The following is a 27,943-nucleotide window of genomic DNA, read 5'->3' on the forward strand; positions in this document are numbered from 1 at the left end:
TCTTCCAACATCTTTAAAAGATCTCAATAATTTTTTAAATTCTTTTAAATAATTTCACGAAATTATGTACGCGAATATGCTATTATTTCATGCGAATGTATACCGAAAATCTAAAAAAGGTCAAACAATCAGAAACTCGTATAATTAAAAGCAAAGAGGATTATTGGGTGCTCTTAGGGTGTCGTCACATAATAATGTCCCAATCTTTTCCACATCAAGTATTATTACCCAAAATTAAAATATGTGTATGCGACTATGCGTATGTGCCCGCAAAACACCAAATCATTATTCTAAAGAGATAGAGAGAGAGATAGGGAGAGGAGGGATTGAGCCAATGAGTTCTAGTTCAGTTGACATCTCCTGGTTCTTCCCATGTGTGAGCCAAGGTTCTAGCCCCGTCATAAAAGTTTGGAATTCAAAATTATAAAAAGCCTTTAAAATATACTGTGAGTTAACTTACTAACTCTTCCATAACTCCAGCGGCCCCGCTTATGTATGAAGAAAGAGAGAGAGAAAAAAAAAAAAGGGGGTGCGCGTGTAGGGACTAGGGAGGGGCATCAAAGGGCGGGGCATCAAAGGGGTGGTGACTGGTGAGTGGTGATTATGCATTTTTGTTGACCGAAGGAGTAATATATAAAGAGGGCCGCACATAAGCCTATGCTGAGAAACTCACCACCCGCTGTCATCATATTGTTTGTTTAACTACTACTATCCTTATACTGGAGTAGTAGTTTTCTCTTCTTTGGGATTGAGAAATTTTCATTCAATGAATTGAATCTCCTAGCACTTCTTCTTCCCCCCTCTCTCTCCCTCTCTGTTTTTTTTTCCTTTCCGAAGCTTAATTGTTGGCGATCGAGATGGAAAAATCGATGAGTCTCGAAGGGATCAAGAACGAGACTGTTGATCTGGTAATAATCCTCATTTCTCTTTCTCGTCCCTCTCTGCATGATTCTTTTTCTATTAAACTTTTTTCTTGATTTTGGACGAGTTTTTTGAATCTGGGATTTGGTTTCCCTTCTCATTTTCCCGGAAAATGCAAGTCTGGAATTCAGATCTGTGAGGATTGAGAAGAAAACAATTCGGTCTTGTCTTTGCTCTGAAACCTTCATGTGCTATCAACTCATTTAAAGCGACCGCAGGATCGTCCGGTCATTAACTCCCGAGCCCAGAATTAGTCGAGGTGGCTAGTAATTCAAAAAATGGTGTAGTCCCCTGTTTTAAGGAGGGGTTCACCCACTTTCTCAATCAATCTTCTGCAAATTAAAAGGATATATACGGTGAACAAAATCGATTTTGGATTAAGGTTGGGACTTTTAGGTGCTCAACATAAATTTTTTGATTTTGGGGTTTGATTCGATACAGATTTCTTTAATGCGATTATTTTAGTTTGTTTTTTGGTTTCAGCAACTATTTGCTGATATTATCAAACTTATAAAGCTGATTCTACGCCGTAGATATCGCGACTTCTCTTTTACTCCCATATAGTATCTTTTTTATTTATATATAGTTTCAGATTTTTAAAGGTTTTTGATCTTCTTTTCACGGGTTAAAATTCCGTGACTTCTTTTATGCAGCCATGAAGAGCAATTTTGTTCACACACAATAAACCTTTTGACTTTTTTTCCCCCTCCCTTCAAACGATCTCGTTGAGATAATTAGCTCTTAATATTTATCTTCAAAAGTAACTTTGTTTTTAAGTTAAAATGACATGACTTTTCGAACAAACCAAAAGGGGATGGAGGGAGCACTTTTTTTAGATTGTATTCATTTGTTCGTGCACACGGTCTCTAATAATTTTTTTCCATCTCTCAACACTTGTTACTCTAAAAAAGGTCTCCAAAATTCAAACCGAACATGGTTTTGTATGTGAACCGATATATATAACTATAGGTTCTCTATATGAGTATTCCTTGTCAAAATTCTCAAGTTAATCGCCTCTTTTAAAAAAAAAAATTCACATGAATATGAATAGTTGAACTGATAAACCTTTCATGTATCTAAACTGTGACTTGCATGTTCAGAAAATCAATTCACGGATTTTTTTTTATTTGTTATAATTTTTTTTTGGTAAATTTGTTATTCTCTTTTGTTTGTTTGTTTCTTTTTAAACTATTTTCCTTTGGGACTTGACTGTAACTCCATTAATTTCTTTGCGATGATGGTTTCTTTTGAACGATGTGGAGTCTTTGACTAAGCCTTAGGGTCTCTTTGGAAATTGAAGAAGAGAAAAGAAGGAAAAATAATTAAATTAATCTATTTGTTCTTCTTTACTATTACATGTTCAGTTATGCCACAATCACACACACAATCACACAAACTCACTCATATCTGTGTGGGCCTCATGTTTGATGTGAGTGAATTTGTGTGATTGTGTGTGTAAATATGTGTGATTGTATATTAATTGTTACATGTTTGTTCTCTTTCTCCACTACTAACCAAACAAATGAAGAATTTATTTATTTGTTTATTTCTTTCTTTTTTTCTCTTTGTCCCCACAAGTTCCAAACAAACCCTTAGGAAAATATAAAAATGAACATATTTTTCTGTTTATGAATCTTAAAGTAGTAGTTGTTAATTTTTCGAATTTACTTGAAGCATATTTGCTTGCGTGCCTAAGAAGATAAGAAGATAGGTGGCGAATATAACCATGTGGGCTACTATTGTGAAACCGTTAAAAGAAGTGCAACTTAAAAAAAGGTAGAGACTGCAACTAATCTTTTTTCTAAAGATGAGGAATCCAGACCTACTTACATGCATTTCGACTAGTCCCCTTTTTGGCTCAATAAAAGACAAGTCATCCATGCTCATGAGTCTAAAAGATTTATAAGAGTTATTTCTCTTGCAATCTGACCCCAAAAAATTGAAGTTTTAGAAGCTCATTTTTGTTGAGACTTGAGTTATCAATTGGGTATTAATGCAATAATTTGTTGAAAGGGTTGTGTTTACAAGAGGAAAAGTGACAAATTAGAAAGACAACCCAACATCCAAAGGGGCCTTGATTACTATGCATTAAACATGTTTGCACCTAATCTAGTCGTTATCAGAACTAATCTTGTTTGTTTTACCTCTAACTCAAGGTCTAGTTTTTGTTGCAAGATATAGGAGTGGTACTTTTCCGTGGTACCAAAACATTTTCTGTAAAAGACAAAACTCACTGTTTTTTTCCCCCCAACAGAAAGTGCAGCGGTTTTGATGATTTCAGCTTTTTTTCTTTTATTTTCCGGGCACGCAATTAAATTTTGAAATGAATGGTAGTTAAAGTATAAATAATATTTTTGAAATTTAAAAAAAAATAAGGGTCATGGAATTTAATTGTGAAATGAACGGTGATGATATTTTTTTTATCGGCAACAACAAAATTTTATTAGAAACTCAACAAATGGTAAATTGAATGGTGATGATGAAGGTCAATACTAAAAAAGTTATGGGCTTTAAAAAAAATATTACATGCTTCTCTTATAAGTTTTCACAAACTTTTTTTGAACATTAATTAGGAGCATATGCTTCTTTTTGTTATCTTTTTCTGTAGGACAGTGATTTTTTACATTCTCCTTTTTAATATTCACACTCTATTTTATATTTTTTTAGTGTTAAAAGTATATGTAATCTTTTTTATTAAAAATTTAAATAGGGAGGGTGAATATTAAAATGGGAAGTGTGAAATTAATTCCTTTTTTGTATTGCACTTTTTTGTTAATAAACGGCTCTGAGAGCTGACTATCACTGACATATTTCTTGGTTTCCTCAATTCTTATTTATTGCTAGTATCACATTTCCCCTGATTTTGGTTAATATTTCAAAGCTACCCCACTTTCGGGGGAATTTGATGTTGTGCGTGAGAAAACGCGCGTGTCTATACGTTTCTTATCTCCACAGTTTTTACTTTCTGGGTTAGCAATCCTATGCCATTCTTTTCTTTGGACTGTACTTCTTTGTGGGACCCCAATGTGCCGTTGGGGCCTCCGGGCCCTACCAATAATATTTTTTTTGATGATTTCTTCAGTTGAAATCATCGTTCAGTTTAGGGGATTCTTTTTAAATTTAATGAACGAGAACTACAATTTAATTAAAAATTTTAAAGGTTGTGTATAAAATAATATGACCAAGCCAAGCTTTTTTTTGAATAGTTTCTTCCATATTAAAATTTATAATATAAACGAATCAAATTACCGAACAAGATACCTATGATCCTACCACACATCCTAATAAAATGCAGGCCACTAAGCCTAATACCTTTTTCACTACTGCCAAACAAAAACGAATATTTGGGTGTCCACTTACTTAGCGGCCATATAGTCACAACAAGCTTACATGACATTAGCATTTTCACCATTTCAAGAGTAGTTCAATATTCATTTTCAGATATTGTTGTTTTCTTGAAAAATTAGATTCTTGGAAATTTACTGCCTACATATATTTTGTTTTGGAACCCCTGCCTAGTACCCATTGCTTATGTTACCCCAAAGCAAATGATTGGGATTTAAATTAACTGTTTCATCCAAAAGCTCAGTTGTATTGTCAGCAATTATAATTTCTTTTTGTTCAATTTTCTGAGGTTAAAAAGCTGGATAATTCCAGGATTTTAATAATTTCCCAAAAAAATTCAAATTAAAAATCATTCAACCATTGTGAACAAATACTTTGGGAGTCAAACTCATAAATTGGCGTCTCAATCAGTTTGCTAGCAAGTAACTTCTGACTATGGACTAAAGAAATTTATATACAAAGTTATTAATAACGTCAACCCAGTTCTGTCAAAAGGATGAGGAGTTTAACGAACAAAACCAGTAGTACAGTATTAATTAAGGACTAATCATGATACATTAATTAAGGACTAATCATGATGTATCAGCAAAGTTGATAAACTAATTCTTGAGTTAAGTAGTAACAATTCCTACTATACTCCCTCTGTGATGGCCAATTCACTGCAAAGTTTGAACAGAGTGGTCTAGAAGAAGAGTACTGAGCTGTTTGGTGCCATTTTTTTCTTTCTATTTTACAGGAAAAAGTTCCTATTGAGGAAGTGTTTGAGCAGCTGAAATGCACAAGCGAAGGTTTAAGTTCAGAGGAAGGGGCCAACAGGCTTCAGATCTTTGGACCAAACAAACTCGAAGAGAAAAAGGTTCCTTTTCTCATTTGCGATCAATGGCTTTTTTTTTTTTTTTTTTTAATTATCACAAAATCGTAACTTATCACTCAGGTTCTTACGGGTAGAAACTTCATTCTTCTTTTTGGTCTTTCTGGGAAACAGGAAAGCAAGATACTGAAGTTTCTTGGGTTCATGTGGAATCCGCTCTCGTGGGTGATGGAAATGGCAGCAATAATGGCAATTGCGCTGGCTAATGGCGAAGGAAAGCCTCCGGATTGGCAGGACTTTGTGGGCATTATTTGCTTGCTTGTGATCAATTCCACCATCAGTTTCATTGAAGAAAACAATGCTGGTAATGCTGCTGCTGCTCTTATGGCTGGTCTTGCCCCAAAAACTAAGGTACTGAAGTAAATTTTTTTATGTGAATGTACAAGGTGCAACCCTTATGTTTGGTTTGCTTATTTGGGTTTGGAATGGACTGATTTTTCATTTTTGGTCCACGTTAAAAATTGCAATTGTGAGCTTCAGATTGAAAGAGTTGGACTTGTTTTTTGCTACAAGTGTTTGAATCCCTCGACAAATGATGAACTGTAAAACAAACAAGAAGACTACATCTTTTATTATATCTTTACTATAGCTCCCTCAATTTAGTACTATTAGATATGTTTTCGAAATCAACATGATAATACTTGTCTAATATGACCACTGTAAGTAATGGGTTTTATAAATTGAGCTCAATAAAAATGACCATTTATTGAAGCAGTTAGCTTTGCTGGTATTGCATAATATAGGAAGAACCTTCTTTAGCTTATTGGATGGGACTTGTCTCTCTAGGTACTTAGGGATGGTCGATGGAGCGAGCAAGATGCTGCGATTCTGGTTCCAGGGGACATCATTAGTATCAAATTGGGAGACATCGTCCCAGCCGATGCTCGTCTCCTTGAGGGTGATCCTTTAAAAATTGACCAATCTGCCCTAACTGGAGAATCGCTTCCAGTGACCAAAAACCCTTCGGATGAAGTCTTCTCCGGTTCCACTTGCAAACAAGGTGAGATCGAAGCAGTTGTCATCGCCACTGGTGTCCACACCTTCTTTGGAAAGGCTGCACATCTTGTTGACAGCACAAACCAAGTTGGGCACTTCCAAAAAGTGCTCACTGCAATCGGAAACTTCTGTATTTGTTCCATTGCGGTTGGAATACTGGTGGAGATTGTTGTTATGTACCCGATTCAAAAAAGGAAGTACAGAGATGGGATTGACAATCTCCTTGTTCTATTAATCGGAGGCATTCCCATCGCTATGCCCACCGTTTTGTCTGTGACAATGGCTATTGGGTCACACAGATTGTCACAGCAGGGTGCCATTACCAAGAGAATGACTGCCATTGAGGAGTTGGCAGGAATGGATGTTCTCTGCAGTGACAAGACCGGAACCCTAACCCTAAACAAACTTTCTGTTGACAAAAGCTTGATTGAAGTTTTTGCAAAGGGTGTGGATAAAGATCATGTGTTGCTTCTTGCTGCTAGGGCTTCTAGAACTGAAAACCAGGATGCTATTGATGCTGCAATTGTTGGGACGCTAGCTGATCCAAAGGAGGTACCACTCTTTCTGTTCCTTTGCATTGTGCTTTATTGTAATTTAGACCAAGTTTGGACCAACTTTTTGATGAACCAAAATGAGGATAAAGTCATTTCGTCTAGACACAAATTTTGATCTAAAATTGATAAAAGTTACGAAAATATGAGAAAGATGAGGAACGGAAAAGAATGATGGCTTATATTAGACTACCATGTAATTCTAGGCACGTGCTGGTGTTAGAGAGGTGCATTTCTTCCCATTCAATCCCGTGGACAAGAGAACTGCTTTAACCTACATTGATGCAGAGGGAAGATGGCATCGAGCTAGCAAAGGTGCCCCTGAACAGGTACCTTATTTTTCTTGTTTTTCTTTTGGTTGCTTTCTACCTCTTGAAGCAAGAGCAAATTGATTCATTGTTTAATTATTGGGAAACAGATCTTAACCCTTTGCAATGCCAAGGAAGATTTTAAGAAAAAGGTCCATTCCATAATTGATAAGTTTGCTGAACGTGGACTCCGGTCATTGGCTGTTTCAAGCCAGGTTTGCAATCCGAACCTTAATGTGTTTATTTTATTTTGTTTTATATTTTCCTATTTCAGTTGAAAACTTACCCTCTTACTATTGTCTTTTGTTGTGTTTAGGAAGTGCCTGAGAAAACCAAGGAAAGTGCGGGTGGGCCATGGCAATTTGTTGGATTGTTGTCCCTCTTTGATCCTCCTAGGCATGATAGTGCAGAGACAATCCGCAGGGCTCTGCATCTTGGTGTAAATGTCAAGATGATTACTGGTAACTAAGAAGTGTTTAGACTCTACTTCTTGTTCATCCTCTTTTCCTTGTTCTTCTTAATTTGATCACTTAGTTCTTGTTTTAATGTCTAGGTGATCAACTTGCCATTGCTAAGGAGACTGGACGAAGACTTGGCATGGGAACGAACATGTACCCATCTGCTTCTTTACTTGGTAACCACAAGGATGAATCTATAGCTGCCCTTCCAATTGAAGAATTGATCGAGAAGGCAGATGGGTTTGCCGGAGTATTTCCAGGTGAGTGTTTTTCATGTACTTGCTGAAGACAAACATGACGTTTACCATCTGGGTTTATTCTAAGGTTCGGTATCTCCGTTTTCTGACCTATAGAGCATAAATATGAAATCGTGAAGAAATTGCAAGAGAGGAAGCACATATGTGGAATGACAGGAGACGGTGTGAATGATGCCCCTGCTCTGAAGAAGGCAGACATTGGAATTGCTGTTGCTGATGCTACTGATGCCGCAAGAGGTGCTTCTGACATTGTGCTCACAGAACCTGGGCTGAGTGTCATCATCAGTGCTGTGTTGACCAGTAGAGCTATTTTCCAGAGGATGAAGAATTACACAGTTGGTTTCTTTACTTGTTCTTCTTCGTCTTCTTCTTCATCTTCTTCTTCTTCAGACTATTTAGTATTTCTGCTGAATTTGAATCATGGATTTGCGGAAGGATTACTGGAAAATGGATATGGAAAGAGGAAAATAAATGTGGTTCCTTCACTTTTTAAACTACTTTTTGATGCCTTTACCTTTTCCTTTCCCTGTCTAAACCTCAGCATAAGTCTGATATATAAACACAGCCTTAAGATTTTTACTGGACTGTCTTTAACTAACCTTCAATCATTTTGACAGATATATGCAGTCTCCATAACAATCCGTATAGTGGTAAGTTCACTTTGTCCGTCTAAGCAATGTAACTGCTATTTTGATGCTATGGATAATCACTAATCTATTTTCTTTTCTCTCTCTTTCATCGCCATGTTGCAGTTTGGGTTTATGTTTATCGCCTTGATATGGAAGTTCGACTTTTCTCCGTTCATGGTTTTGATCATTGCTATTCTAAACGATGGTGAGGCTTCATTTTCTATTTTTCGGGAATAATATGCCGCTCATAATCTGTTGTTTACGAGTTCTGACCCAGTGTGTAACTACGTACTTAAAGGAACCATAATGACAATATCGAAGGATCGGGTGAAGCCATCTCCTCTGCCAGATAGCTGGAAACTGAATGAGATCTTTGCTACTGGTATAGTTCTTGGAAGTTACTTAGCATTGATGACAGTGATATTTTTTTGGGCAATGAAGGATACTGACTTCTTCCCGGTAGGAAACAGCTTTCTAATATTTATTCTCAAGTACCTTATTTTCTTCCATTGATGGTTTTCTTGGGACCTAACTTTCATTTTTTTTTTCGTGGTCCAGGATAAATTTGGTGTAAGGCCATTAAAGGATAGCAAAAATGAAATGATGGCTGCTCTATACCTGCAAGTGAGTATTGTGAGTCAGGCTCTGATATTTGTCACTCGATCTCGCAGCTGGTCCTTTATTGAACGCCCTGGAGCGTTACTGATGGGTGCCTTCATGATTGCGCAACTGGTAAGCATTGTATTCATCAACAGTTTTACGTACACATATAAACACCACAAAATTACATACAGAACGCTAGCATGGCTGTGGGCCCCACAAACAGCAGGATCCAAACCCATGCGAGTGTCTGTACTTTCTTTAGCTGGTTTCTATGTTCCTAACTTTTTAAGCCAACCGCGGCTCATGTTCTCATGTAGTAGTTTATTCAGTATATTATGAAGAATAAAGTCTCTTAATGGCATGTATTAAGTTCCCAAGTAAAATGATCTTTTTCAGGTGGCGACTCTGATAGCGGTCTACGCGAACTGGGGATTCGCTAAAATTAAAGGATGTGGTTGGGGATGGGCTGGTGTTATTTGGGTTTACAGCATTGTCTTCTATGTGCCACTTGACGTGATGAAGTTCGCCATTCGGTATATCTTAAGTGGCAAGGCTTGGAACAACTTGTTAGATAACAAGGTATTTCACCTTTACAAATGTTTTCTTGGATGGGAAGTCCTCTCTTTGTTGTTTATATAAACTTCCTTCTCTGAAATTAATGGTCAAGTAACCTGTTCTGAATATTTCAGACTGCTTTCACCTCAAAGAAAGATTACGGCAAGGAGGAGAGGGAAGCTCAATGGGCACTTGCTCAAAGGACATTACATGGGCTTCAGCCACCAGAAACCTCTAGTGTCTTCAACGATAAAAGCAGCTACAGAGAACTGTCAGAAATCGCTGAACAAGCTAAGAGGAGAGCTGAGGTTGCAAGGTAATTAACTAAGTTGCCATTCTATTAGCCTTTGTATTGTCATTTGATATGCCTAGGAGCTGAAAAGTGATAGAATGTCCTTTTGTTTCCTTCATAACATTTCTAGCAGCGGCAACTGGCAAGGCTAGAATTGTGATTGTTATTTGTTAAGAATTGACCCCTATTTGATTATTTTTCAAAGACTTGAGTGGGTCGAAAATTTCATATAAATGCCCATAATTTAGTCCGCTCAGTTGAACCCACTGAGAGATATGCAGCTCCATCCAAGTACACGTTTTTGTCTAAAAATGATGTGTTAATGCTGTGGTTGTAGGCTTCGGGAGCTTCATACGCTCAAGGGACATGTGGAGTCAGTGGTGAAGCTGAAAGGGCTGGACATTGATACCATCCAGCAGCATTACACAGTTTGAAATATTCCATCAAATACTAACCGTGAGGGGAAGGGCTGCGGACCCAAGAAAAACCTAATCATGAAGAAGGGAATTCCTTCACTAGCTAGAAAATAGGAACCTTTCTGTCCCGTAAATTTCCATATCTGTCTACCTTTTACTCTCTTTTGTATTTCAAGTGGCCAGAGAAAACATTGTGCTTGGCTTCTTTATATTTTATGCTGAGCAAATTATGAGCGTATCTTCTAAAATTGTTTATTTTGCTGCATTCTGTTTTTATCCTTGCTCTCTCTCATATGCCTTGGCATTTTTTTTCCCCTGTCCGGCTACTACTTTGGAGCATGCCACTTTTGAAGTGTTTGCTTATGTAGTTGCAAGACAAAATTAGACTTATGTGTGATTTTCCTGGTTGGTTGGTTGATTGATTCTTTCTGGTTGGTTGGAACTTGGAAGTATAGCATTTGAATAAGAGACCATGAACAATTCTGATCATTGATGCGGGTCCGGGAGAGGTCCAAAAAGGCCCAAAATTGGATTGGACTTGACACAAACAAAATAGTTGAAGTATAGAACGTTTGCGCAGAAAGAAACTATTCAAAGCTTTTTTGTCCTCTGTTTCTTGGCCTGGGAATTCACACCCACGTAAGGTACACATACATACACATCGGTGTTGGGAAATTGAATCCCCAAGACCCAGTGATGATACGCACAAATTATACAACGAAATATACGTGAAACCCTACAGGACGGAACTAGGGTTTTACTTCAACTCCTGCGACACGAACGCTGATTGAACTTGTTATAGCACGCTTTATGCTCGATTCGATCGTACCTTACGATCTTCCCTTATACCTTCCTTGAATCATGTGATTGTTTGTTCTCTCTCACATCTCACTTTTCTAATCTCGTGAGACCTAGAGAACAAAGGTGGTATATTTATAGGGTTAGGGCAGGAACCTTTGGAGAAATAAATTAGGGGGGCGACTATTCGCAACCCCGTATTTTCTTTCTTAGCTTATTACATTTCGGTAAATAGTTGTTGAAAATCATATATAACATTTCGGTAAATAGCTGTTGAAAACAAGATTATATTTCGGTAACTACATGTCGAAAATATGTTCAACCTTCGGTAAACAACTGCCGAACATACATTTTCGGTAAATAGCTGTTGAAAAAAATATTATATTTCGGTAATTGTATGCTGAAAATGTATCTCAATTTTGGTAACTAACTGTCAAGTATAATTGAAAATTTTTAACGGGCTAAGGGAGAAAATACGGGGCTGCGAATAATCGCTCCCTAAATTAGGCTCCTTGTTTAAATAAGAAATCATAATCTCACAATGATTCTATTTCTTATTACACAAATTACAATTCACCCATTACAGAATTATAATTGCACTCTCGTCTTTATTTCAATTTTATTTTAAGCTCCATGTTATTAAATACTTATTAATATTCCCATGTTAAGATTATAAATACCTGTTGATTAAAATAAATTACTAACGATCAGAAAATGTATTTACGTGTAAAGTGAAAGTGAAATAAACCAAACTATTCAATGCTTGACTTAAGATACCAAAATTGATAACCAGACCTATATTTGATCCTTGTTTTTCAACAGCAAAATGAATGTCATGTCCTTTCTCAATGACAAAAGTAATTAGCTCAAAATGAGGGGCCTGAATCCAGTCTAATTGCTCCGGATCAATTCAATCCATTTGGTGCATTCGAGCCATTTGGACGGCTTAGATTTAAAGGGGTGTCAAAAATACTCTCTTTAAATCTGAACTGTTCAAAACACTTTCGAATTGCTCCGATGCACCCAAATGGACCGAATTGGTTTGGAACAAATGGACCGGATCCGAGCCCAAAATGAGAGCCTCCCAAATGCGTCTATATGCACATACATGTTGCTTTCAAAGTCAAGCACCAAAAATATTGAACGAAATTAATACTACTAAAATATCTCATAATATCAAACAGCTTAGGATTCGGTGACCAAGCGTTTCTGGCTATTATGTTTGATCACTTGGATACTTGGATAAATAATCATGTGCGGGCGTGCTAGAAAAGAATATAAATCTATCATTTTCAGATTAACTCAATAATAACTAACTTAATCAGGCAATTGTGATTATCTGTTCGATTACCTCATGAAGAGGATTTTTCTAAAAATGTATCAATCAAACTGAATTGAAAACACTTCAATCAACGAAATCAAAAAAAATAACTGAATATAAACCCGCTTGAATTTAATCAAAATTAAATTTATACACAATTAATCTTAAGATCTCAACAAGGAAAGACAGATAGATGCAAGATAACTTGAATTCAATTGAAAGCAAACTTACATCAGAATAAGTCTTCGAACTTGCAAAATGCTAAACTACAATTAACTAATAGCTACTTCGAACTAATTCCTAAGAGCATCCACAATAGTATAATCAAAACAAAAAAGTTGCTAATGTTAGCAACATTTGCTCAAAAAAGAGCTCACATTGTAATAACCAACTTAGCAACCTCTATGCAACTCATCAAATTTTGGCACTTGGATAATCAAAACTAACAACTTTTTGTCAATAATCAAATTTAATTGTCCCCACATTTTTTTAATCACGTATACCATCATTACAAAAAAAATCTTATCTCTCTTCCATTTTCAACATATTTCTAAGAAAAATACTTTTAAAAACAGTTTTTATTTTTTTGCAAAAATGGTTTTTTTCAAAACTGTTTTTTATTAAAACTGTTTTTTTTTTGCAAAAACAGTTTATTGCAAAACAGTTTTTCTATTAAAACTTTTTTTTTCAAAAACTGTTCTTTTGAAAAAAAAAAAGAGAAACTTTTTATTCTTAAATCTTTTTTTTATTCAAAAACTGTTTTTCTTTAATTTTTTCACCAAAAACTCCTTTTTTTTTTAAAAAAAATCATAGGTTTCAAAAAACTATTTTTTCTTTTTCTAATAACCTGTTTTATTAGTTTGAAAACTATTTTAAAAAATTATTTTCTATGTCACAATTTCTAGATTTTTATATGTTGAAAAAGTGATGTGGCAAGTTTTGGTTAGTCAATTTTGATTGTACCATTATGGACTTCTACATTGCTAGCAACCCCTTAAATGAATAACCAAAAAATGATATGACAATTTTTGATTATCTACTTTTAATTATTCCACTGTGGATGCTCTAAGTCCTAAACTACTTTAGATTTTAGATTTCTGAGCAACCATTTTAGTGTATGGATTGTCAGATGATGATAAGATTTGTCCAGGCCCTTCTTCTTCAACTGCCTCTTCTATTTATAGACAAAGGGCTTGTTCATCTTCTTGTTCACCACATTTTCCTTTGAGCGCCAAAACCCTTCTTTCAAACTTGACTCGAAATGTTTGGTTTCCCTCCAAGAACATAACTGCCTTCAATCTGATTTGACTTGGTTCTTCAGCAAACTCCTTCACTTCCCCCGTTCGTTGTTGTAAAACGTGGTTGAATGTATTGATCGTGGGCTCCCTTATTCCTGTGCAACATGGATTAATGCTTCGAAATGGTTTTTATGAACAGATATTCGTTTTCCAACTGCTTTTCCTACTCCTCTTAAATAAGAATCAGTTTCGCTTGGCTTTTTAAAGGTTGTTTTTGGGTTGGGAGTTGCGTGGCAGAAGGCAGAAGGGGGGTGTGGTGTGGTGTGGACATTTGTTTTTGGGTTTCACTTGGTTAGTGGGCTGCGTGGCAGCAAGGGGGGGTGCACATCTGCTGGTGATGTGTTCCTGTTCTGTTGTACATTGTAGGGTACGTGGCGTGATAGGAGGAGAAATTTCTAGAATGGAGAACACGTACACCTTCTCAACTCCCACACATACCTGCTTCTTGGCCTTCGCCATCTCCCCCTCTCCTTCTCTCTCTCTCTCTCTCTCTGCACTCGATTGTATACCAGAACAGTCCAAATCTCCGGCCACAACTTACCCCGAAAAAAAATCTCCGGCCACATACACAGCCATTGCCATGCCGGTGCGTAACTCGCTCTCTCTCTTTTGCATGGATTCTCCTTATCTCTCACTCTTGCATCATCTCCCTCTCTCTCCCTCTCTCTGTCTTTCTCTCACACTGATTCTTTGCAGATGTTTAGCATAGAGCTGATTGCATTTCAGATCTACTCTTTTAGGTTACAGTTTTTGGTAAGTTCTCTTAGATGATTTCGGTTGTACAATTTGGTTAAGAACTTTAGCTATCGTAATCTTTACTTCTGATTGACTTCGGTTACTTTAAATCTGCTGAAATTTTCCTCCCGAAGGAATGGATTGTTTGTTAAATTTTGATTTCCTACTTTGTGTAGATTTCAATTTGTAGTGCAGGAAAATTTATGAAAAGTAATGGAGTATTTGTTGTGATAAATTGAAATCTAAAAATCAACAAACATGTGATTTGTGCATGTTAAGATTAATAATCTCACGGACTCAATTAAAAAAAATGTTATGATGCTCTTCGTGTGGTTTTTATACGATGTGATGATTATTTATGGTTTGTTTTATCCTTTACAGTTTGTTTATCAATCAAGTAAAAGCTTTGGCTTTTATCGTTAACTTCGAGTTTTGCCATCGAATACAAGGTCGGTGTTTGTGTTCCATGATGACCTACGACTATTGAGATATCAGTCCCTTCTTTGTCCTCATCCCTGCAAGTATGCATGCCTAGGTAAGGGAGTTCTTCTCTAAATTCATTACTCATTTTGTGTTGAGTGTGTTCCAAATTAATGGTTTGTGACCTAACTACTAGAAATCACACAAGGTATACATATTTTTTGTGGGTGTTAATCTTTTCTGGTTGTAGATCTACGGATTTCTTTGAATTTTGTTTCTATATATCTGATTTGCCTGTTTTGTATGTGCTTGTTAGTGTTAATTTCTCTGGGTATTGATTCTTATTGTGATTGTTGGTATTGATTTTGCAGAAAGGTAAAGTTGGTTATATGGTTCTTCGGTTGGTGTGTGAGAAGAGAGGGGAGGAAAAAAGGTCAAGCAGAAAAGAAGAATTGAAGGAACGAATTTGGGTTATTGAATCGTGATTTGCTTCTCTTGGTAAGATGTTACTCTACATGCAAGTTTGATACCAATTATTAGTTTCAGTGGTTTGATTTTCCAGGATCTATAATGAAACCATCATAACTTGGGTTAAGAAATTATGTAGTTAGATTTGGTGAAAATTGCTAAAACTTAACTTGAAAGTGCAGAACCTATGGATTTTGACTAAAAATACGTTGGTAGTATAAGTTACCCACTGAATTGGTTGTTCAAGAGCTCAAAATATACCTTAGTTGTGCTGAAACTTGGGACTTGAATATGAAATTAGTTGACTAATTACTGCAATCATGTTGGGTATTCCAGAAAATGTGTTTTTATACGCTGAAAGTTATTGGTGCCTAAATTGCTGAAATTGTTGAAAAGCTGTTTCTACACCTTCACTAATCCTCACTACCTTTTTTACCTGGTACATGTATTCTTTTCCTCCTCTGCTTCTTCCATGTAAACTGTTCTCTCATTATGTAATAAGAGAAGTTAAGATTCAGATCGCCATTCAAAAGATAGCATGTAGATGTATTCTCCATTTCAGAGCATGCATGTTTATGTGATCTTTTTTATTTTTATTTCATTATCACATAAACTGAGTTCATGCATATAGTATTTATTCGTACCATGCATGTTATTTTATAGTTATTAGAATGTCTCCATTCATACATACACATATAAGAGAAAGTACAGAAAACTGCACTAAGGGAAAACCACACAAAACTGCACTACGGAAAAATTGCATTGCTAACTGTTATGTTAAAAGGAAAAAAAAGAAGGAAAAATTGCATTGGTAACTGTTATGTTAAACTACCTTGGTATATATGTTTAACTGTTATGTTTAAAAAAATCTCCCTTTTTTTCTCTGTGAGAAAAAATAGGACTTCCTTACTTTCTAATTCTACTACTTAAGTCTTCATGTTCTAACTCTATGCCCTAAGCTTTAGAATTGCAGAGTGGTAACATTATTTGCCCTAAGAATTCTCTCTTGAGTCCTGTGTTTTACATATAACTACTGTAAAAAAACCTCTGGATTTTGTTTTGTTGCAGATCCTTCACTTTGCTCATTTACGCTAATCTTATTCGTTACTTCTGTTACCACACAATTCCAGTCCATGAAAATACCATGTCTTGAGATGATGGATGTTTGAAGAAGCCAGGGATATCTGCTATGTTTTCTGCATTGATCTAATTTTGAATTTTGTCCAGCAAAATTTCCTTTAGATCATGCATGTTTGTAACTGTTCTTTTGACATATATGTAAGAAAACTCTCATTGCCAACACAAACCACACCACCTAATCAAACAACTGACAAAACATACTGAAATCTCCCTAATTTGCAGGATCAAATTCAATCTGGAAATCATAGATCCAACTGGAACAATTGAGGCAACAGTATTTCCAGAAGTTGCAACAAAATTCTATAGCCTCATGGCAGCGGATGCAATGGATGTAAAACAAACATACTCATATGTGGATAGCTTTGTTGAGCATGTAATCATGAGTGGCAAACCGTGGGAATTAGGAGTGCCAGAGGTGTTGGCTGGTTCTCATGTGTTCATTTGTGCTCATGCTAATAGGGATAAAAGATGTGGTGTTTGTGGACCAGTTCTTATTGAGAAGTTTGAAGAGGAGATTGAAACAAGGGGATTGAAAGATCAGGTTTTTGTGAGAGCTTGTTCGCATATCAGGGGTCATAGATATGCTGGGAACATAATATTTTCAGTCTAGATGCAGAGGGAAAAATTGCTGGTCACTGGTTAGTTCACATTTAATGCATATTGCTTTAATTTTTTTTCCCTTTTCTCTTGTAGCCTTTAGTAGAAGGGATTCATTTGGTGTTGCTATGGTGTCAACAATGAGTCTTGTTATTTTGTAGGTATGGTTATGTTACTCCTGATGATGTGCTTGAAATGCTGGATCAGCATATTGAAAAGGGAGAGATCATAGATCGCCTTAGGTTTGTGTCTTTGAAGTTACTCTGTCTGTTGCCATGGATTTTTTTAGAATGTTATGTAGCTATTGTGATTATTGGGCAATTTTCTTGAGATATTGGAGGTATGGGTTGCGTTATACGCTTGACTGAGATTGTTGTTGCCTTGTTGGGGTTAATATTTTTTTACACCGTCACTTTTAAGGGTTTCCAGTGAGTACTAATGGCAAGATGGCAGTTTATGTGCCTTTTTTATGTTTAACGGTTCTCGTGATAGATTTTTGGTTAGGAAGAGTTTCTTTTTGACCATTGATTTAATTGAGCTGCAAGTAGAGAAGCAGTTATGGCTTGTGAGGCCATTTGCAATAGGGTATATTATTGACTCCAAGAGTGACTCCTCTATTACAAAAGTTATGCAAGTAACTGAATAACTTGAAACCTTTTGTTCAAGGCAAAAACTTATTCATATAACCTTTGCTATTATAACCTTTGCTATCATCAACAAGAGCCACAATTTAAAGAAAATCCAAAAAGCATCTATACAACGGGCATGAATGACGTGCTTTGCACGTTGGCATGCACCTAGTATATATAAAATGTCTTCAGACGTCATAATTCAATGATTTAATGGGTAATCAGTTATAAAACTTGATTCTCCTCTTGACACCTGTCTTTGATTACTTTAATTTCCATATTATGGCTGATTACTTTAATTTCCATATTATGGCTATATCGTGATTGTTCCTAATCAAAACGATATCGTATGACACTAAAAAAACACTATAATCACACCTTTCGATCCCATGTATCTTAAGCATAACTATGATGTGTTTTGATTGGTTCATACATGATTTAAAGCCACGTGTAATTTTCTCATTGGGTAGTACTATATTTTTAGATATAAACACTTAGGCTCCGTTCAGTTGTCGAGAAAGTTGTGTGAAAAATTGGTTCTCAGAAAAAGTGAAGTGAGGTGAAGTAAAAGAAAAAGAAAATTATTTTCCTGTGAGTGTTCATTTGACAAAAGAATTTTGCAAGAATAATTAAGGTTTAGTTGTTCATTTGTCAGGAAAAAAAACTTTCGGGAAAATTTTGTGAGTGTTCACTCATTTTCCTTTTCCCGCGACGCAAAATTCTGTTTTTTGCAGGATCACTTTTGCAGGAAAGTAATTCCTGCAGGAAAACTTAAAAACATGTTTCCCACTACTTTCCTGCCAACTGAACACTACAAAAATCATGGAAAAGTTGATTTTCCCATCCTTTCCTGTACTGGCAACTGAACGCCTGAACGGGGCCTAAGGTAATGGAGTTCTAGCTATGAACAAGAAAGATAGGGTATGTTTAGCCTATGCAAAAATTAGTGTTTTTTTTTTTTTTTAAATCTGTGGAAGTTAGTGTTTGAACACAACAAGAAAAATGATACGGCGTTCAAATTTGGTAGCTGTAGAAAAGGATGAAATATATGTTTTCACCTTTCAATTCACCCTGCTTCACAACGTGGTCAAATGTGAGATGAATTTTTTTCCGGGGGAAGATTTTGTATTTCTGTCATACTTGTGGAGCTATATGTGTTTTATTGTAAATCTCAGGTAAGTAATAAGTCGGTGTATTTTGCCGCCTCTGGAGTTGTAACTAACCGAATAGTGACCCCCTATATGGACTATGGAGAGAAGCGGCGAAAACTAAAAACCCTAGTTCTGTCATACGTATCTATTATTCCGCTCAACTTTGGTTGTTGTTCTGTTTCCTTGATTTGATTTAGGGATTCTCGGCGGCGATGTCGCATCTGGGTGGTGGTGGCGCTGAGGCACACGCTCGGTTTAAGCAGTATGAATATGGAGCCAACTCAAATCTTGTCCTGACCACGGACTCCCGCCATCGCGATCGCGACACCCACGAGCCCACCGGTGAGCCCGAGTCCCTCTATGGGAAGATAGACCCCAAATCGTTTGGTGACCGTATTTCCAAATCTAAACCACCCCCAGCAGAATTGGACGACGAGAAGCTTAAGAAGAAATCGAAGACGAAGAAAAAGGAATGCGAACAGCCACTTGTTTGTTCTGATCCCACCACGCCTGCCAAGCAGAGCAATAAGAGAAGGCGTCTGCAAGAAGAAAGCAGCGTCCTGACTTGTACTGATGAGGGGGTTTACCAGCCTAAGACCAAGGAAACAATGGCAGCTTACGAGGCTCTGCTTGGTGTCATTCAACAGCAATTCGGTGGCCAACCGCTCAACATAGTTTGTGGTGCGGCAGATGTGATATTGGCTGTTCTCAAGAATGAGACTATCAACCACCCAGACAAGAGAAGGAGATTGAGAAACTGTTGAACCCCATACCCAATCAGTTACTTGATGATCTTGTTTCGATCGGGAGGTGTATCATTGATTATTTTTACCTTGACGGAGGTGATGCAGGTGGTTCTGTTGTGGCTAACGGGGATGATGATGCCCTCGATGACGAAGATGTGGGTGTTGCTGTTGAGTTTGAGGAGAACGAAGAGGAGAGTGATCTCGATATGGTTTATGAGGGTGAAGAAGAGGATGATGATGATGATGTTATGGAAGGGAGTGGTGCTGGAGGAATGCAGATGGGTGGTGGGATTGATGACGATGACATGATGCAGGAAGCTAACGAGGGTATGACTCTTTTAATGTGCAAGATATTGATGCTTATTGGCTTCAAAGGAAGATTTCTCAGGCATATGAACTACAGATTGATCCGCAACAGAGCCAGAAGCTAGCAGAAGAGATAGTTACGATTCTAGCTGAGGGCGGCGATGACCGCGAAGTTGAAACCAAGCTGCTAGTGCATCTCCAATTTGATAAGCTCAGCCTCATTAAGTATCTTTTGCTGAATAGGTTGAAGATTGTGTGGTGTACCCATCTCGCCAGGGCTGAAGACCACGATAAGAGGAAGAAAATCGAAGATGAAATGTTGGGCGGCTCAGGTCCGGAATTCGCTGCAATTTTGGAGCAGTTGCATTCCACCAGGGCAACTGCTAAAGAGAGGCAAAAGAACTTGGAGAAAAGCATAAGAGAATAAGCTTGTAGATTGAAGGATGAGAGTGGTGGTGTTGATGGGGACCGAGAACGAAGGGGGATTATTGCAGACAGTGGTTGGTTGAAGGGTCAGCGTCAGTTGCTTGATCTTGGAAACATCACATTTCACCAAGGTGGTCTTTTTATGGCGAACAAAGAGTGTGAGCTTCCACTGGGTTCTTATAGGAACCATAGAAAGGGATATCAAGAAGTTCATGTGTCAGCTTTAAAGCCAGAACCAATTGCTCCTGATGAAGAGCTTATAAAGATATCTGACATGCCAGAGTGGGTGCAACCAGCTTTCAAAGGGATGGCGCAGCTGAACAGGGTTCAAAGTAGAGTTTACGAAACTGCCCTTTTTTCAGCTGAGAATATTCTTCTTTGTGCTCCCACTGGGGCAGGGAAGACAAATGTTGCAATGCTACCCATACTCCAGCAGATTGCATTGCATAGGAATGATGATAAGACTTTTGACCATAGCAATTACAAGATAGTCTATGTGGCACCGATGAAAGCACTTGTTGCTGAAGTGGTTGGCAATCTGTCTAACCGTCTGCAGCAATATGATGTCAAGGTGAAGGAGCTAAGTGGAGACCAGTCTCTTACTCGTCAACAAATTGAAGAAACCCAGATTATTGTCGCTACTCCAGAGAAGTGGGACATCATAACCCGAAAATCAGGTGATCGTACATATTCACAGCTTGTCAAACTTGTTATCGTTGATGAGATTCATCTTCTGCATGATAACAGAGGACCTGTTCTGGAAAGTATTGTCGCAAGAACTGTTAGGCAGGTTGAAACCACGAAAGAGCATATTTGTCTGGTTGGCTTGTCTGCTACACTACCTAACTACGAGGATGTGGCATTGTTTCTGCGTGTTGATTTGAACAAAGGACTCTTCCATTTTGACAATAGGTACAGACCTTGTCCTCTTGCTCAACAGTATATTGGGATCACAGTTAAGAAACCTTTGCAGAGATTCCAGTTGATGAATGATATTTGTTATGAAAAGGTCATTGATATTGCAGGAAAGCATCAGGTTCTGATTTTTGTCCACTCAAGGAAAGAAACTGCAAAAACAGCCCATTCGATCCGAGATGCTGCACTTGCTAATGACACTCTTGGAAGATTCGTGAAGGGGGATAGTGTGAGCCGTGAAATACTTCATAGCCAGACAGAGCTGGTAAAGAGCAGTGATCTTAAAAACCTACTGCCGTATGGCTTTGCAATTCATCACGCAGGAATGGCCAGGGCTGATCACCAACTTGTTGAGATTCTCTTTGGTGAGGGGCATGTGCACGTGCTGGTTTCCGCAGCAACTCTAGCTTGGGGTGTCAATTTGCCTGCTCACACTGTGATCATCAAAGGTACCCAGATTTACAATCCTGAAAAGGGTGCGTGGTCTGAGTTGAGCCCTCTGGATGTTATGCAGATGTTGGGGCGTGCGGGGAGGCCTCAATATGATTCACACGGAGAAGGAATAATTATAACTGGCCATAGTGAACTCCTGTATTATCTCTCTTTAATGAACCAACAACTTCTTATCGAAAGTCAGTTCGTGTCAAAATTGGCTGATCAGATAAATGCAGAAATCGTTCTTGGGACTGTTCAAAATGCCAGAGAAGCAAGCAATTGGCTCAGTTATACTTATTTGTATGTTTGCATGCTACGAAATCCTTCTCTTTATGGTTTGGCACCTGATGCTTTGACAAGAGACATATTATTGGAGGAGCGGAGAGCTGATCTCGTAAGTATCCTTCATGTTATAACTTCTTGTGTTAGCATCTTGATTGTTCATTTTCCATGTTTGGTTTAATTTTCATTTACTATGGTGGAAATCTGCCAAACTCGTTAACATGTTATAACTTAGTAAATTTCGTAAGTTACATAGCACCATATTATAACGCCCTATTCTAAAGTTCTCAGCTAAATTATCCTCCCAGGTACTGACAAATTATAAGGTGTCATCAATGTAATCTTGCTGACACAGTTGGAAATGGGAGCTGAATGAGGGCGAAGTGAAAATCAAAGGCAGATAGTTTTTAACTTTGAGCAATTTTCTCGATAGCTATGTTTGAAAGTACTTAAATGACAACTGTGTGCTTGTGTGTGTGTATATGTTCTCGTACACTCCACCTGGATTGAGTGAAGGGCTAGTAAAAGGAACTCCTAGTTAGAGGAAGAAGGAGAAGTGAGGGGAGGGAAGGGGAGATGAAATACCCATCTATCTAGACAATTATAATAAGGGGTAGGGAGGTCCATATCTTGATATTTAACCAAAAAAGGCATATAAGTGAATGCTATACTAAAATTACATGCTATTTGTTAACTAGAAGCACTTCAGTTCCCCTCTTTCCCCCCAATTTTGGAGGGGAATGTAAGTGCTTAAAATGGTGGTTCTGTTCTTCCCTCCCCCCACCCCCCCCCCCCCCCCCCCCCACCCCCCCCCCCCACACACACACACACACAAAAATCCTCCAGGCTCTTCACACCATTACCCTACAATCAAAAGGTGTGTGTTAGGGAAAAGTAATCATTCAGAGCAGTTTCCTAAAGATCACTAAAGTACTTGCGGTGTTATTTAATTAATTGTTTATTGGAAAACATTCTGCATTGAAATCCTCTGTGTCTTGGCTCACGCGCATGTGCGCATTTACCTCCTTCCTGAGCACATGCCAGACATCTCTAGAGAAAATTTGCACTTACTGATTGAGATTATAAAGTAGATGCAGTGCAATGTGGAATCATTGGCACATACTTTTAAACTGATCTTATGGTCTCATGTTTTTGTCATAATTTAGCCACTGGTACGAGTTGAATGATTTTTTGTTCCTCTGATTTTTGCTACTTTTAAAATTAAATGACCAAGTCCTCCTCCGTCCACCGTTATTCTGAAGATTTCTCTTTTATTGACTATTAATTTGTTTTTTTGGTTTAGTAAAATTCTAGGTAAGATGCAATATGTTATGGAAGCCATTAGATATAATAGTAGTTGGTAGATTAAACTTTCAAAAGAAAGCTTTTGATCCTTATAAACCCTCCCTAATTTTATTTTTCCCATTGCATAATGCTATTCATATATGGAAGCCATTAGAAACAATAGTAGTTGGTAGATTAAACTTTCAAAAGAAAGCTTTTGATCCTGATAAACCCTCCCTACTTTTATTGTTTCCATTGCATAATGCTATTTATATTGGATGTAATAATACTTATTCCAACGTTTGGAGTATATTCTTGCTAATAAGAAAAATTTCACTGAAGGAGGGGTTGAGCCTGTTGGGAGACTGGAGGAGGCCGTTGTTATGTCTTCTGAGTGTTAAAGTGTCTTATGACCAGCCCCATGGTGGGGTAGAGGGTAAACCGAAGAGGCCTAAATCTTTTTAGTGACAAATGCTGAACAAATAGTACTTCAGAGTAGTTCTTGAGCAGGAGAGGGGTAAGATAGGGCTGACGAGGTGGGTCTTTACTCTTTAGTTGATTGCAGTCTTGGATAGGCATCTTGCCATCTTTATTTCCTCCTCTTGAATTTCTACTGGAATGTTACCCACTAATCACCTTCTAGAACCTAAATTTTGAATATTTCTCGGAAAAAAGATGATATCTGTGTTTTTTTTTCTTTAACTTATTAGACCACAAAAAGTGTGGATTCATGCTTCTCATATCATGTCTTTTTATGTAGTCATCTAATTCTATTATTTTGGCTTGAAGTTCTGACTTCTGACGGGGTTAATAATTTTTGCAGATTCATTCCGCAACAACAGTATTGGACAAAAGTAACCTCGTCAAGTATGATAGAAAAAGTGGATATTTTCAGGTCACCGACTTGGGTCGCATCGCTAGCTACTATTATATTACTCACGGAACAATATCCACATATAATGAGCATTTGAAGCCAACAATGGGTGATATTGAGCTTTGTCGGTTGTTCTCACTCAGCGAAGAGTTCAAGTATGTAACAGTGAGACAAGATGAGAAGATGGAACTAGCAAAACTGTTAGATTGTGTTCCAATTCCAATCAAGGAAAGCCTGGAAGAGCCTAGTGCGAAGATTAATGTATTGCTTCAAGCCTATATTTCACAGTTAAAGCTTGAAGGGCTATCTTTGACATCTGATATGGTCTACATAACTCAGGTTTGTGACTGTCATTATTTGCCCGTTAGATGAAATTGCTTATTTTTTCAGTTTGTTGGATGCTTTTCCTAGTTCGAGCTTAAATTTCTATAGCTTATATTCATGTTATTTATTATTCCGTCCTTTTGCTTCTGCAGAGTGCTGGACGACTCATGAGAGCGCTTTTCGAGATTGTCTTGAAAAGAGGATGGGCACAATTAGCTGAGAAGGCTATGAACTTGTGCAAAATGGTTAGCAAGAGCATGTGGAGTGTTCAAACACCACTTCGGCAATTCCCTGGGATTCCGGATGAAATTTTGATGAAGCTGGAGAAGATGGATATCGCCTGGGAAAGGTATTATGATCTCTCCTCTCACGAGCTAGGAGAGCTTATTCATTTACCTAAGATGGGAAGAACACTTTATAAATTTATTCACCAGTTTCCAAAACTGAACTTGGCCGCTCATGTCCGACCATTTACTCGCACTGTGTTGAGGGTTGAGCTGACAATCACTCCAGACTTTCAGTGGGAGGACAAGGTTCATGGGTTTGTGGAACCATTTTGGGTTATTGTTGAGGATAATGACAGGGAATTTATCCTCCATCACGAATTTTTCTTGTTGAAAAAGCAGTATATTGACGAGGATCACACATTGAATTTCACAGTGCCAATCTATGAACCACTGCCGCCTCAATATTTCATTCGTCTTGTGTCAGATAGATGGCTTGGGCCGCAGTCTGTTTTGCCTGTCTCTTTCAGGCATCTTATTTTGCCGGAGAAGTATCCTCCTCCAACCGAGTTATTGGACCTGCAACCATTGCCTGTGACTGCTTTGAGAAATCCATCATATGAAGCTCTTTATCATGAATTTAAGCACTTCAATCCTGTCCAAACTCAAGTTTTCACTGTCTTGTACACGACGGATGACAATGTTTTAGTTGCTGCACCAACTGGGAGTGGGAAAACAATATGCGCAGAGTTTGCTATATTGAGGAATCATCAGAAGGGACCTGAGAGCGTGATGCGTGTTCTTTACGTAGCTCCTATTGAAGCTCTTGCTAAGGGGTGGTATAACGAATGGAAGAGCAAGTTTGGGGAGGGTCTAGGGATGAAAGTGGTAGAATTAACTGGGGAAACAGCAACAGATCTAAAACTGCTTGAGAGAGTACTCCTGAGAAGTGGGATGATTTATCACGTCATTGGAAACAGCGGAAGCATATTCAGCAGGTTACACTATTCATCATTGATGAACTCCATTTGATTGGTGGTCATGGCGGCTCTGTTGTGGAGGTTATTGTGTCTAGGATGAGGTATATAGCAAGCCAGGTCGAGAACAAGACCCGCGTTGCGGCCCTTTCTACTTCCCTTGCAAATGCCAAGGATCTGGGTGAATGGATTGGAGCTACCTCTTATGGCCTTTTCAATTTTCCTTCTGGTGTCCGTCCTGTACCCTTGGAAATACAAATTCAGGGCATTGATATAGCTAATTTTGAAGCAAGGATGCAAGCAATGACAAAGCCAACGTATACTGCAATTGTCCAACATGCCAAGATTGGGAAACCTGCCATTGTGTTTGTTCCTACAAGGAAGCATGCACGATATACTGTTGTTGACCTTATGATGTACTCAAGTGTTGACAGTGGGGAAAAGCCAATGTTCTTACTACAGTCTGCAGAAAAGCTGGAACCTTTCCTTTCCAGGATTAAGGAACCAATGTTGAGTGAGACACGACGATATGGTGTGGGCTATTTGCACGAGGGCTTAACTAGTACAGATCAAGACATTGTGAAGAGGCTCTTTGAAACTGGATGGATCCAAGTTTGTGTAATGAGCAGTTCAATGTGTTGGGGAGTGCATTGTCAGCGCACTTGGTGGTAGTTATGGGGACACAGTATTATGATGGGTGGGAAAATGCTCATACTGATTTCCCAGTCACTGATCTGCTACAGATGATGGGCCATGCCAGTCGACCTCTTGTGGATAACTCTGGCAAGTGTGTCATCCTTTGCCATGCACCACGTAAAGAATACTACAAGAAGTTCTTGTACGAAGCACTCCCAGTCGAAATCCATTTACAACATTTCCTGCATGATAATTTGAATGCAGAGATTGTTGTTAGAGTCATTGAGAACAAGCAGGATGCTGTGGACTATCTGACTTGGACGTTTATGTATAGGAGGCTTACTCAGAATCCAAACTACTATAATCTTCAGGGAGTTAGCCACAGGCATCTCTCTGACCACCTTTCAGAGCTCGTCAAGAACACACTCAATGATCTCGAAGCGAGCAAATGTGTTGCTATTGAGGATGATGTGAAACTCTCTCCTTTGAACCTTGGCATGATAGCATCATACTACTATGTCAGTTACACCACAATAGAACGTTTTAGTTCATCTTTGACCCCAAAAACAGAGATGAAGGGTCTTCTAGAGATTTTGGCTTCTGCTTCAGAGTATGCACTACTGCCAATACGTCCTGGAGAAGAAGAGTTGATTTGGAAGCTGATTAATCACCAAAGGTTTGCCTGTGATAATTCCAAATGCACGGACCCCCATGTGAAGGCTAATGCTCTGCTACAAGCTCATTTTTCGAGGCACGTGGTTGGTGGGAATCTAGTTTCTGATCAGCGAGAGGTGCTCCTTTCTGCAAGTAGACTGCTCCAAGCTATTGTTGATGTCATTTCCAGCAATGGGTGGCTTGGTTTAGCACTTCTCGCTATGGAAGTTGGCCAGTTGGTGACACATGGCATGTGGAAGAGGGATTCTATGCTTTTGCAACTTCCACATTTCATGAAAGAATTGGCAAAGAAATGTCAAGAGAACCCTGGGAAGAGTATAGAGACCGTGTTTGATTTGGCAGAGATGGAGGATGATGAAAGGCGAGAGCTGTTGCAAATGCCTGATTCACAGTTGATGGATATTGCACGGTCTTGTAACCGTTTCCCAAATATTGATCTGACCTATGATGTTGTTGATGGTGACAATGTGAGGGCTAGACCGCTAGGGAGGATGCCAGTTTACAGGTTACTCTTGAAAGGGATCTCGAGGGCAAGACAGAGGTGGAGCGTGTTGATTCCCCCCTGGTATCCCAATACCAAAGAAGAAGGATGGTGGCTTGTGGTTGGTGATACCAAAAGTAACCAGTTGCTTGCCATCAAGAGAGTTTCCTTGCAGAGAAAAGCCAAAGTCAAGCTTGATTTCGCTGCTCCTGGAGAAGCTGGAAAGAAGACGTATACTCTCTACTTTATGTGCGATTCTTACATGGGTTGTGACCAGGAATATAGCTTTGCTGTTGATGTCAAAGAAGCCGCTCATGAAGGTGACAGTTGAAGAGAATTAGAGTATGCTTTGTATACTGAACTTCTTTTGGGCGACTGCACTTTTGGCATGGTCATTGGATTTATTACTTTTGCTGTTGTCCTGTTATATATTTGCTAGCATATTATTACTGTTATTGCTATTTGCTAGACTTAGGTTGACCTGTTATGTACCGTTTTGAGTCGTCTCCTTAAAACGGTGGAGAGATCTTTTTATGTACCCCACTTATGTTAACTCTCAATTCTTGATGTTCAGCTTAATATTACATTTGCTGCTCTCA

General features: G+C 38.2%; 1 protein-coding gene, 1 long non-coding RNA gene and 2 pseudogenes across 2 annotated transcripts; all 4 read left to right on the top strand.

Moving 5' to 3' along the window:
* The first annotated feature begins 573 nt into the window (after window positions 1–573).
* LOC131320911 (plasma membrane ATPase 4-like) lies at window positions 574–10,467 on the top strand. The gene is made up of 16 exons (XM_058351820.1): window positions 574–908; window positions 5,003–5,122; window positions 5,252–5,488; window positions 5,924–6,685; window positions 6,891–7,013; window positions 7,103–7,207; window positions 7,309–7,453; window positions 7,546–7,710; window positions 7,804–8,042; window positions 8,325–8,357; window positions 8,460–8,541; window positions 8,635–8,795; window positions 8,895–9,068; window positions 9,336–9,518; window positions 9,629–9,810; window positions 10,124–10,467. The coding sequence occupies exons 1-16, from the start codon at window positions 858–860 to the stop codon at window positions 10,218–10,220; spliced, it is 2,859 nt and encodes a 952-aa protein (XP_058207803.1). The 5' UTR covers window positions 574–857; the 3' UTR covers window positions 10,221–10,467.
* A 3,598-nt stretch (window positions 10,468–14,065) lies between these two features.
* On the top strand, window positions 14,066–14,863 carry LOC131320912 (uncharacterized). The gene is made up of 3 exons (XR_009198401.1): window positions 14,066–14,205; window positions 14,316–14,372; window positions 14,736–14,863. It is a non-coding gene; the product is annotated as an uncharacterized LOC131320912 (long non-coding RNA).
* Window positions 14,864–14,881: 18 nt separating this feature from the next.
* On the top strand, window positions 14,882–17,446 carry LOC131321371 (uncharacterized; annotated as a pseudogene).
* Window positions 17,447–18,854: 1,408 nt separating this feature from the next.
* Window positions 18,855–27,943, top strand: LOC131320910 (DExH-box ATP-dependent RNA helicase DExH12-like; annotated as a pseudogene).

The sequence above is a fragment of the Rhododendron vialii genome, chromosome 3a (assembly GCF_030253575.1).
Source record: "Rhododendron vialii isolate Sample 1 chromosome 3a, ASM3025357v1".
Classification (NCBI taxonomy): Eukaryota; Viridiplantae; Streptophyta; class Magnoliopsida; order Ericales; family Ericaceae; genus Rhododendron; species Rhododendron vialii.